The 20,016-nt window shown below is 46.9% G+C and overlaps 1 protein-coding gene across 1 annotated transcript in view; it reads right to left on the reverse strand.

The window, feature by feature from the left end:
* Window positions 1–460: 460 nt before the first annotated feature.
* Window positions 461–20,016, reverse strand: part of LOC134872516 (arf-GAP with Rho-GAP domain, ANK repeat and PH domain-containing protein 1) — a 20,089-nt gene continuing 533 nt past the window's right edge. The window contains 25 exon segments of the mRNA XM_063895865.1: window positions 461–3,893; window positions 4,079–4,220; window positions 4,418–4,523; window positions 6,432–6,641; window positions 6,841–6,961; window positions 6,963–7,014; window positions 7,198–7,243; window positions 7,477–7,678; window positions 7,876–7,975; window positions 8,149–8,344; window positions 8,434–8,533; window positions 8,647–8,715; window positions 9,040–9,222; window positions 9,462–9,547; window positions 9,622–9,821; window positions 10,065–10,329; window positions 10,953–11,073; window positions 13,596–13,656; window positions 15,219–15,323; window positions 15,491–15,589; window positions 15,677–15,872; window positions 16,040–16,135; window positions 17,609–18,067; window positions 18,457–18,482; window positions 18,617–18,693. Coding sequence (XP_063751935.1) covers window positions 3,840–3,893; window positions 4,079–4,220; window positions 4,418–4,523; window positions 6,432–6,641; window positions 6,841–6,961; window positions 6,963–7,014; window positions 7,198–7,243; window positions 7,477–7,678; window positions 7,876–7,975; window positions 8,149–8,344; window positions 8,434–8,533; window positions 8,647–8,715; window positions 9,040–9,222; window positions 9,462–9,547; window positions 9,622–9,821; window positions 10,065–10,329; window positions 10,953–11,073; window positions 13,596–13,656; window positions 15,219–15,323; window positions 15,491–15,589; window positions 15,677–15,872; window positions 16,040–16,135; window positions 17,609–18,067; window positions 18,457–18,482; window positions 18,617–18,693 — 3,372 coding nt within the window. The 3' untranslated portion in view covers window positions 461–3,839.

Here is a 20,016-nt window from a genome sequence, read left to right on the forward strand (position 1 = left end):
AGATACCAACAGTTGGACACATATGCTAGGGTGACCAGACGTCCTCTTTTTATGTCCTGTCCGGAGCGTCCGGGGGGGTTTTATAAACTCATGAAAACGTCCGGTTTTCAGTTTTTCATGGGACCATTAAGCGTGTACTTAAATTGAATGGCGCTTTGCACAGAAGTCTACTGTACTTAGACTTCTGTGCAACAATCGCAAGTGTCCTCTTTTTCGCCACCTCAAATCTGGTCACCCTAACATATGCTAACAGTTGCTAACTTGTCTTCCTGCCCACAGTTCCTTGTAATCCAGCTGTTTCCGTGGAAACACCAATACCAGCTCAGAGTTCAGAGGAGGATGTGTACATGTGACGGCCAATCAGAGCTCACCTCACCTGCACACCATACTCACCTTCATGTGTCTCGACCTGTTTACATTTATGATATCGTAATCAATAAAGTGAGGTTCTTTGCAGGCCTTTGAGATGTTCCTCTTTTATTTTTAACAATTCAAGAAAAGTAATTGATGTTAACAAATACAGAGTGATTCTAATATGTGCTAAAACATGGTAACAGTTAATAATGTATTCATGCTGACCAACAGGAGAATACATTATTTGACCTTCCCCAAAAGAAACTAAAGGTTTATCAAAACATGTTGGTGATGCTAACAGATGCTAATGGAAGCTAACAGATGCTAAAAAGCACTTAAAGATGTAGACCAGGGATTCCCAAAGTGTGGTGCGCGCGAGCTGCCACCAGGGGGTGCGCGAGATGAAGCATGTAATGGTGGTCTGGTGTACAAATATTAGTGTTGTTTTTTAACTGGGATTGTTCCATAGGCTACAATAAAAAACAGGGACAACAAACAGTTCCTTTGTAATCCCTTTTATTTTAAATCAAAAACTATCATTCATTAGTTTTTGATAGAAACGTAGAAGAACACAGCCGCTGTCTTCTTCTACGTTTCACTGTGGGCTAGGATATATGCGCGCCAACTCGTTTCATTCATTCTTTCAAATATGACTAACTGGCTGAAATCAGGGAAACTGTCAAGTGGAACGTCTCATGACAAAGTTGTCAGTCGTGAAGGAGGAGAGGGACCAAGAGAGAGAGGATTTGGAGGCAACAGAGACAGAGAATAGGAACGAGTCCGAGAGAAGAAATGAGCGGGAGTCAGGAAATGATGCGCCAGAGGAAACCGAAGAGGAGGGAAGGAGATGGCAAAAAAGAGGTGATGAGGGTGAACACCAGACGGTGAAAAAAATAAGAAAATATGATGAAAATGATCTGGGCCTGGGCTTCACTTGGATCAGCGATACAGATTGCCCAAAGCCTCAGTGCGTGGTGTGCAGTGAGGTTCTAGCAAACAGCTGTCTGAAGCCTTCTTATCTCCGTTGTCACCTGCACACGAAACATGGCAATATAAATCAAAAGCCCCTCACCTTTTTAAAACAAAGTTGGAGGAGTTGCAGAAAAGCCAAAAACAAATGCGGTTTCATTCATGCGTTGGGTCTACGAAAGACGCATTACGGGCTTCATATCTGCTCAGTTACAGAGTAGGGAGAAAGGGGCTGCCGCACACAGTTGCCGAAGATGTGTGTTTGCCAGCGGCCAAAGAGATGGTGGAGTGTATGATTGGAGAGAAAGAGGCAAAAAAGTTGGACATGATTCCTGTGTCCAATAACACTGTGTCGCGCCACACTGATGCCATGTCTGAAGACATCCTGGCTACACTAGTCAGCCGTGTGAAGAAAAGGGAGTTTTACTCTCTGCAAGTAGACGAGTCTACAGATGTTGCAAATCTGGCCAATCTTCTTGTGTATGTCCGTTACCTTTTTGAGGGAACGGTACAAGAAGATGTTTTGTTCTGTCGGCCCCTTGCTACCAGAACAACAGGAAAGGAAATCTTCAATTTAATTGACGTTTTTATGAGGACCAATGGGATCGACTGGGAGCGCTGTGTGGGAATTTGCACAGACGGGGCAAAATCAATGACGGGGAAACACACGGGGCTTATAGCTCATATTAGGAGAGTCTGTCCATCCATCAGCTGGTTACACTGCAGGGTTCACAGAGAGGCCCTCGCAGCCAAAAACATGCCAGCTGATCTACTTGCAGTGCTGAACGACGCAGTCAAACTGGTGAACTTCATCAAAGCTTGCCCGCTAAATTCAAGAATATTCACACTGTTATGTAATGAGATGGGCAGCGAACACAAATCACTGCTGCTGCACACAGAGGTGCGTTGGCTGTCCCGCGGCAAAGTGCTGACAAGGCTCTTTGAACTCCGGCACGAACTGCAGCAGTTTTTTGAGGAGAATCCGTTTCATTTGGCCTCCAGTCTGCATGACGAAGATTTTCTGAGAGGCTCGCCAATCTAGCGGACATCTTCTCAGCTCTGAATGAACTCAATCTAAGTCTGCAGGGAGTCAGTGTAACTGTGTTCAACACACAAGACAGGATTGAGGCCATGATAAAGAAGCTACTGTTCTGGGCGAGTGTGAGTGGGAACACACACCTGTGTTTCCCTACGCTTCACGAGTTCTTGGGGGAAAATGACGTGGACCTGGGTGAGCATGTGAAAAGTCTCATAATTGAACACCTCAACCAACTCGCCGAGCAGCTACGGAAACACTTCCCACCTATGGACACATCTCGCGCTTGGATTCGCAATCCATTTGAAGTTTCCCTGCCCGTCCCACAGCTGTCATTTCATGAGCAGGAGCAGCTGATCGAGCTGTCATCTGATGGAGTGCTGCAGTTACAGTTCAAACGAAAGCCACTTTTTGGACCGAGTCACTGACATCATAAACAGTCCTGGCAAAGCAAGCCTTGAGAGTTTTGATGCCCTTCGCCACAACTTATCTCTGCGAGGCTGGTTTCTCTGCTATGGCAGCAGTTAAAGCTAAACATCGGCAAAAGCTGGATGCTGTTGAGAAGGACTTGAGGCTTAAACTGTCTTCCATTGTGCCAAACTTCAGAGAGCTTTGTGCCAAGATGCAAGCCCACCCGTCGCATTAATATGGGTAAGTATTTGTCGGTATTGATATTATTGCTACAAATATAGGCCTACTGGGAATACTCACACATCCTCCCCCGTCTCCCACCCCCCTCCCTCTCTCCCTCTCTCTTGCTGCAGGCAGAGCGACTTTTGCGCTGCGCTTGAAAAGTTCCAGATGGATCCTCTTTAATTAGGCCTATTTTGTGTTTCTGAGCCCATGCTGTTTGTTACTTATGTTGTGGATCGTGTGTAGTTTTATTGTAGCACTTGAAAAGTTTCAGATTGATCCTCGTTTTTATTTATTTGATCTGTTTCTGAGCCCATGCTCTTTAATGTTGTGGATCGTTTGTAACGTAATTGCAATTTAATGCACTTCACTGTCGTTGTACTCTCCATAACCGTTGTGTTATGATGATGTTGGTGTTAGCTCCACGGTCATTTCATATTGCTGCAATTTTTCTTTTACGCGGCTGAAAATATTAACATTTATGTCAAAATAGCTTTCTGCTACTGAGCCTGTGTCGGTCACTCATCCTCTTAAAAGTGGAAGGTAACTTTGTTGATGTGGTTATCGTCATGCGTGTTCTGGTTATTTGCGCATGATTAAACACAAGTGTTTATGTGGCGATAAAACAAAGCTTTGTTGCGGGTTTTTTTTGCGTTTTTTTGGGGGGTGCGTCAACCCGGTTGGGACGTAGAAGGGGGTGCGCCGCTGTTGTAGACAGATGAATACTGATGCTAACAGATACAAACAAAATGACACATATGCTAATGTGTCCAGGTTGACCAACAGGAGAGATAAACACATTTCTCCCCAAAAGAAACTGAATAAAATATAACGCTGTGAGGAAACCTCAGAAGACGGTGATCTGCTCCTCTTCCTCCTCCTCTTCCTCTCGACCCGGCGTCTGCAAAGAAACAATGAAATGAAAAACTCCTTTATCAACAATACAATAATACAGACAGAAAAAGATCAATTCAATAATTATAAATCCTGTGAAATGTTGACTGAATATATTTCTAAAGAGTTTAATTAAAGGAAGTCTTAGTGGAAGAGCCGTCACTCAGAGGAAACAGGGGGGGGGGGCGTCACCAGGAAGAGCAGCGTGTGGTGGATGATGAACTCTCTGGTGAGCGTCAGCAAGTCCTGGTTCAGAGTCTGGAACAGAGTCGGGACCAGGACCAGAGCCAAGTTCTGAGCAGACATCCTGTTCACCTGGGAGAACACCTGGACCCTGCACACACACACACACACACACACACACACACACACACACACACACACACACACACACACACACACACACACACACACACACACACACACACACTTCAGCTTCCTGCAGGATACTCCTCTACACACATTCCCACATTTGTGTGTGTGTGTGTGTGTGTGTGTGTGTGTGTGTGTGTGTGTGTGTGTGTGTGTTACATGTAGAAGTGTCCGAACAGCGCGTTCAGTGTGGCTCGGTTGTCGTCAGGAAGTTTCTGGAGCAGCCGTCGGTAAGAGGAGAACCTGGAGCGCTCGTCTGAAATCACTGAGAGGTGGCACTGCATTAATACTACATATACTGCATTAATACTACATATACTGCAGTAATACTACATATACTGCAGTAATACTACAGATACTGCAGTAATACTACAGATACTGCAGTAATACTACATATACTGCATTAATACTACATATACTGCAGTAATACTACATATACTGCAGTAATACTACAGATACTGCAGTAATACTACATATACTGCATTAATACTACATATACTGCAGTAATACTACAGATACTGCAGTAATACTACATATACTGCAGTAATACTACATATACTGCATTAATACTACATATACTGCATTAATACTACAGATACTGCAGTAATACTACATATACTGCAGTAATACTACAGATACTGCAGTAATACTACATATACTGCAGTAATACTACATATACTGCATTAATACTACATATACTGCATTAATACTACATATACTGCATTAATACTACATATACTGCAGTAATACTACAGATACTGCAGTAATACTACAGATACTGCATTAATACTACATATACTGCATTAATACTACATATACTGCATTAATACTACATATACTACAGATACTGCAGTAATACTACAGATACTGCATTAATACTACATATACTGCATTAATACTACATATACTGCATTAATACTACATATACTGCAGTAATACTACAGATACTGCAGTAATACTACAGATACTGCATTAATACTACATATACTGCAGTAATACTACAGATACTGCATTAATACTACAGATACTGCAGTAATACCACATATACTGCATTAATACTACATATACTGCAGTAATACTACAGATACTGCATTAATACTACATATACTGCATTAATACTACAGATACTGCATTAATACTACATATACTGCAGTAATACTACAGATACTGCAGTAATACTACAGATACTGCATTAATACTACATATACTGCAGTAATACTACAGATACTGCATTAATACTACAGATACTGCATTAATACTACATATACTGCAGTAATACTACATATACTGCAGTAATACTACATATACTGCATTAATACTACATATACTGCAGTAATACTACATATACTGCAGTAATACTACAGATACTGCAGTAATACTACAGATACTGCAGTAATACTACAGATACTGCAGTAATACTACATATACTGCATTAATACTACATATACTGCAGTAATACTACAGATACTGCAGTAATACTACATATACTGCATTAATACTACATATACTGCATTAATACTACATATACTGCAGTAATACTACATATACTGCATTAATACTACAGATACTGCATTAATACTACATATACTGCATTAATACTACATATACTGCATTAATACTACAGATACTGCATTAATACTACATATACTGCATTAATACTACATATACTGCATTAATACTACATATACTGCATTAATACTACATATACTGCATTAATACTACATATACTGCATTAATACTACATATACTGCAGTAATACTACATATACTGCAGTAATACTACAGATACTGCAGTAATACTACAGATACTGCAGTAATACTACAGATACTGCATTAATACTACATATACTGCAGTAATACTACATATACTGCATTAATACTACATATACTGCAGTAATACTACAGATACTGCATTAATACTACATATACTGCAGTAATACTACATATACTGCATTAATACTACATATACTGCAGTAATACTACAGATACTGCAGTAATACTACAGATACTGCAGTAATACTACAGATACTGCATTAATACTACATATACTGCAGTAATACTACATATACTGCATTAATACTACATATACTGCAGTAATACTACATATACTGCAGTAATACTACAGATACTGCAGTAATACTACATATACTGCATTAATACTACAGTAGTACTACCTGCAGCGTGGATCCACTGTGGTCTCTCGGCCTCGGGGATCAGGCTCTGCTGCTGGCGGACATATTGTTTGAGGGCGGAGCCGGCGTCCAGGACTCCCTGCTCGTCAGCCTCCAGAGGGGCGGAGCTCGGTGATGTCATCAGGGCCTCCACCAATCGGGTGACTTTGCCAGTGAGGCCACAGCGACGGTACACGCCATCCACCTTCAGACCTGGTGGACCGACACATTCGAACTGGCAGTCAGTGTCCACACACTCACACTCACACTCACACTCACACTCACACTCACACTCACACTCACACTCACACTCACACTCACACTCTCACACACACACACACACACACACACACACACACACACACACACACACACACACACACACACACACACACACACACACACGTCTGACCGTAATGGGTGATGTGGGAGATGCAGCGCTCGATGGCGGGCGGAACTGAACCCCTGGCTCCCACCAGTGGGTAGAGAGGCTGTGGAGCTGCACTGTGATTGGTCAGAGCTGTCTGCAGGTGGCCTGAACCAGGACTGACAGCTGTGCGGCTCCTCGAACCTCAACGCCATCCTCCTGATTGGAGCAGATAACAACCAGTGATGTCAGCTGCTGTGAGCTCAGCCAATCAGGAGCCAGGAAGGAGAAATTCATTAAGACTTCTTTTTGTTGTTGCAGAACAAAAAGCTTAAAATCTCTTCAGCGGACTCCTGTCAGGGGCTCGGACTCATAATGCAGTATTCGATTCAGGAAACACACCTGTCTTCCGTTATCATGGTGACGAGGTTTTCAGATGGATCCATTTCTGCAAAACATGCCGTGACAGAATTTATAAATACTCGACGGCCAGTTCTTCGTTTTAAAGAGATATCTACCTTCAATGGATTGAATAAAACATCACTATAGAGGGCCTGGAATAGAGCCTTGTGGGACTCCATCCAGTCTTTAAGGTTTACATAACTAACTGTATATGATTCCAATCTTTAAAAACACAACGCTGGATCCAGCAGGGGGAGGGGGGGTGTAACCGTGAGTTACCGTGGTTCCTGACGGCGCTCAGCTCCACACTCAGAGGCTGCAGTGTGTTTCTGTGGACAGGATGAACGCTGACGCCATCCTCCCATAGGATCAGCCAGGCGTCAGTCTGAACCGGAGCCCCGCCCACTTCTATGACACGCACACGACTCACTGCAGAAGCCCCGCCCACCTCTGCGTAAGACACTCCCCCTGGAAGGATCACCTGGACACAAGAAACTCAGGTTACATTAATAACCTCTATTCTGGTTATTATGTCACCGAGGACACACACACACACACACACACACACACACACACACACACACACACACACACACACACACACACACACACACACACACACACACACACACACACACACACACACACACACACACACACACACACACACAGGTGTACCTTGAGGATGTGCAGCAGGTGACTCATCAGGGCCTCCCGGTTGTCAGCGGCGCAGATCAGCTGATCGCCCAGGGTCACCATCTCAAACTGGAGAGCAGGCCTGTAACACACACAGTACACAGGTAACACACACAGTACACAGGTAACACACACAGTACACAGGTAACACACACAGTACACAGGTAGTACACACAGTACACAGGTAGTACATACAGTACACAGGTAGTACAAAGGTAGTACACACAGTACACAGGTAGTACACAAAGTATTTACCCATCCTTGACAAACACGGACAGGACCTCCCGCAGGTCGAGGACGTCGCACGCCGCCGACTCGTTCTCTAACGAGAAGAGGAAACGATCGTCCTCCAGTTTACCGTGAAGCTCCTCCTCCTCCTCACCTGCACACACAGGTCCTATCTTACCTGAGGGGGCGGGGTCAGGGTTCCTATTGGTGTAAGGCGGTATATCTGAGCGAAACAATGGAAAGCAGACGTCAGGAAAAGAGGTCTGTTCAGGTGTGTGTGTGTGTTTGTGTGTGTTTGTGTGTGTGTGTTACCTGTGTACTCGTTGAGACGGAGCAGCTCGGTCTGCAGAGCCTGATTGGCTCTCTCAGCCAGCAGGATGGGGGAGGGGCTGAGAGGGTCGGTTTGACACACCTGCACAGGTAACAACAGGTTACAGGTTAAGTGGCAGCTACACTGTCTGTGTGTGTGTGTGTGTGTGTGTGTTTCTGTGTGTGTGTGTGTGTATGTGTGTGTATTATAATAACCTTTGCTCCTGAGCAGATCAGAGACATTGTTTCATCTACATCGTCTCCACACACCACCTGACGCAGCCTCTGAAACACACACACACACACACACACACACACACCAACACACACACAGACACACACACACACACACACACTCTTTAAACAGATGTCTCCTCTGGGTCGGATGGTACCTGTGGTTAAGACCTGACTTGGTTCCTAGAATCGGTTCCTAGTGATGTCACACACTCTCTATATTCACCTTACTAAGCCCCGCCCCCTTTCCCACTTCCTGTTCACACAGCTTGCTGGCTCTATTACACTCACAGCTGCACTGCAGATCGAAGGGCTTCTGTGGAGAGGAAGGTAAAACAGGAAGTACCATCAGGTGTAGATACAGGTGAGACTGACCTGGTCCATCAGGGCGGGGAAGGAGGTCAGGTTGTGAACCCTCCTGTAGCGCCCCCTGCTGTATTTATCCTGGATGAACTTTGACCTCTCTTCGTCTGATGACCCCGGAAAAAGCTGGTCCGCCGCCGGCACGGCAGGAGCCCACACTTGATTGGCCAGCCGGTTACCGTGGGCAACAAACAGCTGGGGGAGGAACAGGTGAAAGGTCATTAACCCCCCCCCCGAAAGGTTTTATCAGGAAAATAAAATGTAAGATACCCCCCCGATCACCTGTACGAGTGTTTCAGCCCCCCCCGATCACCTGTACGAGTGTTTCAGCCCCCCCCGATCACCTGTACGAGTGTTTCAGCCCCCCCCCTCACCTGTACGAGTGGTTCAACCCCCCCCAATCACCTGTACGAGTGGTTCAGCCCCCCCCTCACCTGTACGAGAGGCTCAGTCCAGATCTTGCTGTCCATCTTCAGGCTGCGGACCTTGGACAGGTTGCTGCCCAGAGCCCGGTGCTGACCTGGGAACAAACACCGTTCGCATTAAAACAAGCTAGCCTCATTAGCTTGCCACATGTAGCTGTCATAGTTCTACCTGCACAGGCCTGACAGACCACGAGCAGCAGGTTGACGGACGCCCACTCCGGGTTGGCGGCACCGCAGTCACCGCACACTTTGTTGTCGGGGTTTTCCCAGAGACGCAGCGCCACCTGGCTGCAGGACAGAGCGCTGCGGATAGTGGAGGACAGAACGTCCAACCAGACGGACAGATCCTTCGACGAATCAACAGACAGACTGCGGGAGGGGGCAGGGCAATGAGGAGGAGAGGGCGGAGTCAAAATACAGACACTGTACATGCTTTATGTAAAAAATACAGGTGAGGGTTATCTTTGCCTATCCCAAACAAAGGGCTCCACATAAACCCCGATAGTCACAGAGGCAGGGTCTGTTTATCCTTTATTTACTTTTTGTGTTGTTATTTGTTTAGTCATTCTGTTGTCCTTGCTGCCTTTGCGACCCGCTGGGGACGGTGCGTACCTGAAGCTCTTGTACGGAGTGATGAGGCTGAACGAGTGTTTTCCCGTAGGCTTGACCGTGGCCACGTTCAGCGGCACGGAGAAGGAGGCGATGCCCAGCTGGAAACCCTCCTTGCTGGGGTAGATCCAGAGGTCGTGACCCCACAAGGCTGTGTAGGCGCGGCTCCGCGTGTCCTTCATGGTGATTGGTCCGTGGAATTCTGCTGGGGCGGGGCTTGGCTGGCCTCGGGACGCTAACAGAGACGTGACCCACCCTTCATGAACCTCTGAGACACAGAAACACATGAAGAAGATCAGACACAGAGAAGGGGCGAGATTCATGGACGTACTCATCTGCTATTACGTGAATTATTAATACTGCACAAATAAAACTTTATGAAACCAAATCTTTTCTGCCCCTAAGATATATTTATCATATGTTTATATCTTTGCTGTGTTAGCACCATCCTGTGGTCGTAGTGAGCATTACCACATTTACTTATCCAGCTCCTGTTCCTGTGTTTGGTTTCTGCAGCTTTTAGTAAACGCTGCTCATGTTTCCTCAAGCTGCTGAATGTTCTCTAGATGCTGCATGTGTTGAAGAGCTGCTGTTCCTCCAGATGGAAGAGTTGTAACAGACGATGACGAACAGCATCATTTACAGTTGAAACATTTTTATCAATCACAATATAATGAAATATGATGGTATTGGAATAACCATAAGCATAGCATTGCAGTTATGACATTGTGATTGATTGTGGTATCATCCTGTTGGTCCTGCACTGGAGACCTTTGTTCCCTAAACTCCCTGCACTTTATACTGTCCTATATATTCTCTGTCCTCTCATTTAAAACTTTGTGAACTGTAATTTTAAACTACACAACCGCTTCTCGAGACGTCTGGACTCACCGTCGCTGTGAGCCATGAAGTCGTAGTGCTTCTTCCTGAAGTAAACAGAGAACCTGTGTTTGTCCTGCTTCTTCACGTTGGTGATGCTGGACACGTGAAACCGAACCTCGCTAAACCGGTCCTGGTGAACGAAACAAACACACCTCTCACTGAGCACTGACTACAGAGAGACAGGTAGAGACAGACAGGAAGAGAGACAGGAGAGACAGACAGGTGTATACAGAGAGACAGGTAGAGACAGACAGGTGTATACAGAGAGACAGGTAGAGACAGACAGGAAGAGACAGACCGGTAGAGAGACAGGAGAGACAGACAGGAAGAGACAGACCGGTAGAGAGACAGGAGAGACAGACAGGAAGAGACAGACAGGTAGAGACAGACAGGAAGAGAAAGATAGGTGTATACAGAGAGACAGGTAGAGACAGAGAGGTGTATACAGTGAGACAGGTAGAGAAAGACAGGTGTATACAGAGAGACAGATAGAGACAGACAGGTGTATACAGACAGACAGACAGACAGACAGACAGACAGACAGACAGACAGACAGACAGGAAGAGACCGACAGGTGTATACAGAGAGACAGTGAGAGACAGACAGGTAGAGACATACAGGTGTGTATAGACAGACAGGTAGAGAAAGTCAGGTGTATATAGAGAGACAGTGAGAGACAGACAGGTGTATACAGAGAGACAGTGAGAGACAGACAGGTAGAGACATACAGGTGTGTATAGACAGACAGGTAGAGACATACAGGTGTGTATAGACAGACAGGTAGAGAAAGTCAGGTGTGTACAGAGAGACAGGTAGAGACAGACAGGTGTGTACAGTGAGACAGGTAGAGACAGACAGGTGTGTACAGAGAGACAGGTAGAGACAGACAGGTGTATACAGAGAGACAGTGAGAGACAGACAGGTAGAGACATACAGGTGTGTATAGAGAGACAGGAGAGACAGACAGGAAGAGACAGACAGGTAGAGACAGACAGGTGTATACAGAGAGACAGGTAGAGACAGACAGGAAGAGACAGACCGGTAGAGAGACAGGAGAGACAGACAGGAAGAGACAGACAGGTAGAGACAGACAGGAAGAGAAAGATAGGTGTATACAGAGAGACAGGTAGAGACAGAGAGGTGTATACAGTGAGACAGGTAGAGAAAGACAGGTGTATACAGAGAGACAGATAGAGACAGACAGGTGTATACAGACAGACAGACAGACAGGAAGAGACCGACAGGTGTATACAGAGACAGTGAGAGACAGACAGGTATACACAGAGAGACAAGTAGAGACAGACAGGTGTACAAAGAGAGACAGGTAGAGACAGACAGGTGTACACAGAGAGACAGGTAGAGACAGACAGGTATACACAAAGAGACAGGTAGAAACAGACAGGAAGTGACACACAGGTGTGTATACACAGACAGGTAGAGAAAGACAGGTGTATACAGAGAGACAGTGAGAGACAGACAGGTGTATACAGAGAGACAGTGAGAGACAGACAGGTAGAGACATACAGGTGTGAATAGGCAGACAGGTAGAGACATACAGGTGTGTATAGACAGACAGGTAGAGAAAGTCAGGTGTATACAGAGAGACAGTGAGAGACAGACAGGTGTATACAGAGAGACAGTGAGAGACAGACAGGTGTGTACAGTGAGACAGGTAGAGACAGACAGGTGTGTACAGAGAGACAGGTAGAGACAGACAGGTGTATACAGAGAGACAGTGAGAGACAGACAAGTAGAGACATACAGGTGTGTATAGAGAGACAGGTAAAAACAGACAGGTGTACAAAGAGAGACAGGTAGAGACAGACAGGTGTGTACAGAGAGACAGGTAGAGACAGACAGGTGTATACAGAGAGACAGTGAGAGACAGACAGGTAGAGACAGGCAGGTGTGTACAGAGAGACAGGTAGAGACAGACAGGTGTACACAGAGAGACAGGTAGAGAAAGACAGGTGTATACAGAGAGACAGTGAGAGACAGACAGGTGTACACAGAGAGACAGGTAGAGAAAGACAGGTGTATACAGAGAGACAGCTAGAGACAGACAGGTGTACACAGAGAGACAGGTAGAGAAAGACAGGTGTATACAGAGAGACAGCTAGAGACAGACAGGTGTACACAGAGAGACAGGTAGAGAAAGACAGGTGTATACAGAGAGACAGTGAGAGACAGATAGGTAGAGACATACAGGTGTATACAGAGAGACAGGTAGGGACAGGCAGGTGTGTACAGAGAGACAGGTAGAGACAGACAGGTGTACACAGAGAGACAGGTAGAGAAAGACAGGTGTATACAGAGAGACAGTGAGAGACAGACAGGTGTACACAGAGAGACAGGTAGAGAAAGAGAGGTGTATACAGAGAGACAGGTAGAGACAGACAGGTGTACACAGAGAGACAGGTAGAGAAAGACAGGTGTATACAGAGAGACAGCTAGAGACAGACAGGTGTACACAGAGAGACAGGTAGAGAAAGACAGGTGTATACAGAGATACAGTGAGAGACAGACAGGTGTATACAGACAGTGAGAGACAGACAGGTGTATACAGAGAGACAGGTAGCGACAGACAGGTAGAGACAGACATGTCTACATAGAGAGACAGGTAGAGACAGGTAGAGACAGACAGGTACTTACGTTGCGTTTTTTCCAAAGAGACATCAGCTGACCGTCTAGTGTCGCCCACAAAACATTGTGTCTGTGAGAAAAGAAGAAGGACATGATGATCAGTAACAGCTCTGCTGTGTGTCCCTCAGGGGTCTGTGTGTCCCTCAGGGGTCTGTGTGTCCCTCGGGGGGTCTGTTCTGCTGTTTGTCCCTCAGGGGTCTGTGTGTCCCTCAGGGGTCTGTGTGTCCCTCGGGGGGTCTGTTCTGCTGTGTGTTCCTCAGGGGTCTGTGTGTCCCTCGGGGGGTCTGTTCTGCTGTGTGTCCCTCAGGGGTCTGTGTGACCCTCAGGGGTCTGTCTGCTGTGTGTCCTTCAGGGTACTGTGAGTCCCTCAGGGGTCTGTTCTGCTGTGTGTCCCTCAGGGGTCTGTCTGCTGTGTGTCCCTCAGGGGTCTGTCTGCTGTGTGTCCCTCAGGGGTCTGTCTGCTGTGTGTCCCTCAGGGTATTGTGTGTCTCTCAGGGGTCTGTTCTGCTGTGTGTCCCTCAGGGGTCTGTTCTGCTGTGTGTCCCTCAGGGGTCTGTCTGCTGTGTGTCCCTCAGGGGTCTGTCTGCTGTGTGTCCCTCAGGGGTCTGTCTGCTGTGTGTCCCTCAGGGTATTGTGTGTCTCTCAGGGGTCTGTTCTGCTGTGTGTCCCTCAGGGGTCTGTTCTGCTGTGTGTCCCTCAGGGGTCTGTCTGCTGTGTGTCCCTCAGGGGTCTGTGTGTCCCTCAGGGGTCTGTCTGCTGTGTGTCCCTCAGGGTATTGTGTGTCCCTCAGGGGTCTGAGGGACTGTCCCTCGGGGGTCTGTTCTGCTGTGTGTCCCTCAGGGTACTGTGTGTCCCTCAGGGGTCTGTTCGGCTGTGTGTCCCTCAGGGGTCTGTCTGCTGTGTGTCCCTCAGGGTATTGTGTGTCCCTCAGGGGTCTGTCTGCTGTGTGTCCCTCAGGGTACTGTGTGTCCCTCAGGGGTCTGTCTGCTGTGTGTCCCTCAGGGTATTGTGTGTCCCTCAGGGGTCTGTTCTGCTGTGTGTCCCTCAGGGGTCTGTTCTGCTGTGTGTCCCTCAGGGGTCTGTCTGCTGTGTGTCCCTCAGGGGTCTGTGTGTCCCTCAGGGGTCTGTCTGCTGTGTGTCCCTCAGGGTATTGTGTGTCCCTCAGGGGTCTGTGTGTCTGCTTCTCAGCTGGTATTTTGCTGCTGATGCAACAGACAGCTATGGATGAGGTGTAGCGGACCTGCTGAGCTAGCAGCTGCTGCTGTGATATTGAACACATAGATCTGCAAACATTTGGTGCAACGTGTCCCTTCCTATGATGAGACCGACTGCAGTCAGCTGCAGAGCTTTATGGCAGTTTGTGCTGGAGCTCAGTATCTACTGGACCTTGAGACGGCAGATAGCGATTGGAAGAGTTGCACAAATAAAAACCTGCTCAGAGACCGGAGCCTGCTATAGCCACATGCTAACAGTGTCTCTGACACAAAGCATGTCCTGAACAGTGAACATCAATCGTTCCGTTCAGACGCAGGGTTTAATCAAATGTAAATGAGGCTAGAATCCTGAATCAGAGGGAGAGCGCTGAGAGCTCCATGAACTGTGGTATTGAGGTGCAGGTGGTGGCTGTGTTACCTGAAGCCCTTCCACACATCCAGCCAGCCGGCCCTCACCACAGCGCTCTGAGGGGCAGCCCCCCCGCTGGCCCCCTTCTTCCTGGACACTCTGATAGTGGCCGCCCTGCAGGAAACAACCAGTCACACACTGAGAGTCTCAACTGTTCCAAAACACATGAAGAAACATCTCTAACAAGTAAGTCAGGGAAATGAAGGTAATCAAAAATAAATAAACAAGAGGACGTTTGTTGTTGTTTGTCTTCCTGCAGCCGGCTCGTTGTGTTTGCATACCTCGGTGTCTTCTGTCTCAGCGGCTTCTTTGACTGGCTGGGAGGAGGGGGCGGGGCCAGCCGTGCGGGGACCAGACGGCCCGTCTGATTGGACGGGAGGCTGCAGGACAAACAAACACCACCCCTGTGTTAGGAAGCAGGAAACAGTGTAGAAGTAGAAGTCGTTTATGTAGTGACCTATAAATACTTGGCGGTAATTGAGCATGGGTTATGAGCAGGATCTCCCTCCATTGGACCCTCTGCACCAGAGGGGGCGGTGCTTGTTCCTGTATCGTCCTCCTCATTGGACGAGTCGGTGTCGGCTTCCTCTTGGCTCGCCCAACAAGCTAACACGGTGACGTACGGGTTTTCTTCTTTGATGGTGTGAGGACACCGTCTGGAAACTGGAACCCAAACAGATCGAGAGGAATCAGACTTGTTGAAGATGACGACCCCGAGGACACAGAGTGACGCTTATATCATTCCCAAATCCGAAAAAATGTTGGTAATCAAGTTTAAACACTTTTCATATTCACAATAAGAGTCTTATATTGGACCGATGTAAACACACCTTCCTCTGTCGGCTCGGCCTCCTGCAGTGACGGTAATGTGACTCCTGTATCCGTGTCTAAAGTCAACATTACCAGCTGAGACAAAGCTCCGACATCTGCACACAAACAGAGAACATGCTCAGCCAATCAGAAGGGTGTATGTCAGTGTGTTTGAAACCGATGAGCCAATACAGAGCGGCAGGATGTTGTATTCTTGTGTTGGTCCCTGAAGGCAGCATCTCTGTGGTCCAATCGGATTCCCCAATGTGGGAGGCTAATGTTGGGCTATAAAGGAACTACAGCACGGTCACATGACTTCACCTCACCACCGCTAAGCTAAAGGCGGCTAATGTTGGGCTATAGAGGAACTACAGCACGGTCACATGACTTCACGTCTCCACCGCTAAGCTAAAGGCGGCTAATGTTGGGCTATAGAGGAACTACAGCACGGTCACATGACTTCACGTCTCCACCGCTAAGCTAAAGGCGGCTAATGTTGGGCTATAAAGGAACTACAGCACGGTCACATGACTTCACGTCTCCACCGCTAAGCTAAAGGCGGCTAATGTTGGGCTATAAAGGAACTACAGCACGGTCACATGACTTCACGTCTCCACCGCTAAGCTAAAGGAGGCTAATGTTGGGCTATAAAGGAACTACAGCACGGTCACATGACTTCACGTCACCACCGCTAAGCTAAAGGCGGCTAATGTTGGGCTATAAAGGAACTACAGCACGGTCACATGACTTCACGTCTCCACCGCTAAGCTAAAGGAGGCTAATGTTGGGCTATAAAGGAACTACAGCACGGTCACATGACTTCACGTCTCCACCGCTAAGCTAAAGGAGGCTAATGTTGGGCTATAAAGGAACTACAGCACAGTCACATGACTTCACGTCACCACCGCTAAGCTAAAGGAGGCTAATGTTGGGCTATAAAGGAACTACAGCACAGTCACATGACTTCACGTCTCCACCGCTAAGCTAAAGGCGGCTAATGTTGGGCTATAAAGGAACTACAGCACGGTCACATGACTTCACGTCTCCACCGCTAAGCTAAAGGCGGCTAATGTTGGGCTATAAAGGAACTACAGCACGGTCACATGACTTCACGTCTCCACCGCTAAGCTAAAGGAGGCTAATGTTGGGCTATAAAGGAACTACAGCACAGTCACATGACTCCACGTCACCACCGCTAAGCTAAAGGAGGCTAATGTTGGGCTATAAAGGAACTACAGCACGGTCACATGACTTCACGTCACCACCGCTAAGCTAAAGGAGGCTAATGTTGGGCTATAGAGGAACTACAGCACGGTCACATGACTTCACGTCACCACCGCTAAGCTAAAGGAGGCTAATGTTGGGCTATAAAGGAACTACAGCACGGTCACATGACTCCACGTCACCACCGCTAAGCTAAAGGAGGCTAATGTTGGGCTAGAGGAACTACAGGGGACAGGAAGTGAGGAAATGCTATGGTTTCGTCGTGTTATGGTTTAGGACTCATCCCTGCAGCACATGAGTCCCCCTAAAGTCAAACATAAAGGAAGCGGAGAAATGTTATTCTGAAAAACGACTTCCTGCTTTACCTTTGTGAGCAGTTCCGATCCTCGCCAGTGAGGGGGGGTCAGCTGAGGGGGGAGGGGCTGACGGGGTCGTTATGGAGCTAACAGCCGGGTTAGCCACATTGCTAACAATCCCTGCTAAACTGGGAATGTTAGCGAACGAGCTAACTATGCTGTCTAAGCTAACAGTGTTAGCAGGTGTGGTGAAGGAGGCGGAGTTAAATGTACCAGCCGGGGGGTTAGCCACAGCGCCAGCAGTTCCGGCTAAGCTAGGTATGTAGTTGGCGATGCTGTCAGCCATGCTGTCTATGGAGGGGGGGGCAGAAGGGGCGGAGGAGGCGGAGGAGGCGGAGCCTCTGAGGGAGGTGGCCAGTCCAGCCAATGAGGGGATGCTGTTGGAGATGATGTCAGTGATGCCGGCAAGTGTCGGGAAAACGGCGCTACGATCCAACGCCATGAGAGGAGGGGGAGGCGAATCTCCACCTGGGGGGGCAAAGTTTCGAATCAGAGTTCCTGTATTTGTCTTGCGGCAGAAGAACAGTGCAGATAAAGGGAAGAGACGGACATTAAAAACTTGAAGTATGCTCACGTTACAGACTGTAAGAAGAGACCTTAAGAGCGTCGGTACTTAAAGTTATGAGGTACACTACTGAAGGCTGACAACCACTGAGCACCAGAAACTGGACTCTAAATGGGTCCAAGTGGAGACTTTTGTTCAGTAATTTGAACACACTTTATTATCATAGACTTATGAGGAATCAAACGTGTGGATATCATATGTAGAAACACTGTGTGTGTGTGTGTGTGTGTGTGTGTGTGTGTGTGTGTGTGTGTGTGTGTGTGTGTGTGTGTGTGTGTGTGTGTGTGTGTACCTGATTGTAGATGTTCTGTCTCATCTCTGAAAAACAAACTTGGTGTTGAAATACAGAAACGTGCTTCACTGTTCAGATTGATGTGAGTCTGACCCCTCTCAGCTCGTCTCCATGGATACAGAGCAGAGAGGGGTGGCGCTGCAGAGAAAGGTGAGCTCACCTGTCCAGAGAACCCAGACTGTTCCGCATGTAACGAGCCCGGGGCTTCGGGACCGGAGGTGGAGGAGTGGGGTTCATCTGCAGGATGTTGGTATTAATATATAAAGCACGCATTAAACACAGTAAATAAATAGTATAAAGTACAGATCACCCTTTGTCAGATAATCACACCAGGACCTCCAGTTAACTAACGGGGATTTTCTGTAACGGTGCAAAGGAAATCAGTGTTAGTGTTGGAGCTGTAATGCACTCTGTGTTTTATTCTATCTTTCTAGGTTAAATGTATAATGTAGTTCTGACATTTGACCACAGGATATTAAAGGACCCCCATCACCCCAGCACCAATCTGTTCTGTCTGCTGCCGTCTGGCAGACGGTACCGCAGCATCCGGACCAAGACCACCAGACTCAGAGACAGTTTTATACCACAGGCTATAAGACTGCTGAACTCCTGAGCTCTGTGGATGTCTACTCACATCTGTTTATAGTACACACACACATATCTATATATATATTATACACATCTGTTTATAGTACACATATCTATATATTATACACATCTGTTATACATAATATATGCATCTGTCCATACCTCCTCATTCCACAAGTATTTAAATACTCTCAATGTATTCCACATATGTATATATTTCACCTCCTCAAATCTTTATTGTTGTTATTGTAAATATTCTTCTCTCTTTTTGCACTATTTTATTATCTTATCTGCACCATGTATGTTGAGTTGTTGGAGGAGCATGGGATATAAGACTTTCATTGCCAACATCTACGCTGTATCTGCTGTGCATATGACCAATAAAACCTTGAAACCTTGAAACCTTGAAAGGATGGAGCATTCCTTGCAGAGTGCATATATGTAATGACCCGTGATCAGAGTCAGGGGCGTGCATAGGCGGTGCCAGGATAGGGCTTGGTTGGCCTATAGCCCCCCACCAAACAAGTTCCCCGTTCCGTCCCTCAGTGCCTTAAAGTAAAGATCATGCTTGAAAGGCTCTACAGTTAGCAACAAGACCTAGATCAGTCCGTTACCGAGAGGAGGCCAGCTCTGTGTGGAGTTAGCTAGGGAACACTAACAACGAGGTTACACGTTTGGCCGAAATTGTAAGATTAAATAACATTAGATCCAAATCTTTTAGCGCGGAATAAATCAGGGTTAAAAAAACCAAAGCAATTGTCAACCATTTTTTTACATAAAAGGGTACAAGTGAAAGTACAGCTACGAGTACAGGTACAAGTGAAAGTACAGCTACGAGTACAGGTACAAGTGAAAGTACAGCTACGAGTACAGGTACAAGTGAAAGTACAGCTACGAGTACAGGTACAAGTGAAAGTACAGCTACGAGTACAGGTACAAGTGAAGGTACAGCTACGAGTACAGGTACAAGTG

Source organism: Eleginops maclovinus, chromosome 11 (assembly GCF_036324505.1).
Source record: "Eleginops maclovinus isolate JMC-PN-2008 ecotype Puerto Natales chromosome 11, JC_Emac_rtc_rv5, whole genome shotgun sequence".
In the NCBI taxonomy this organism is placed as follows: Eukaryota; Metazoa; Chordata; class Actinopteri; order Perciformes; family Eleginopidae; genus Eleginops; species Eleginops maclovinus.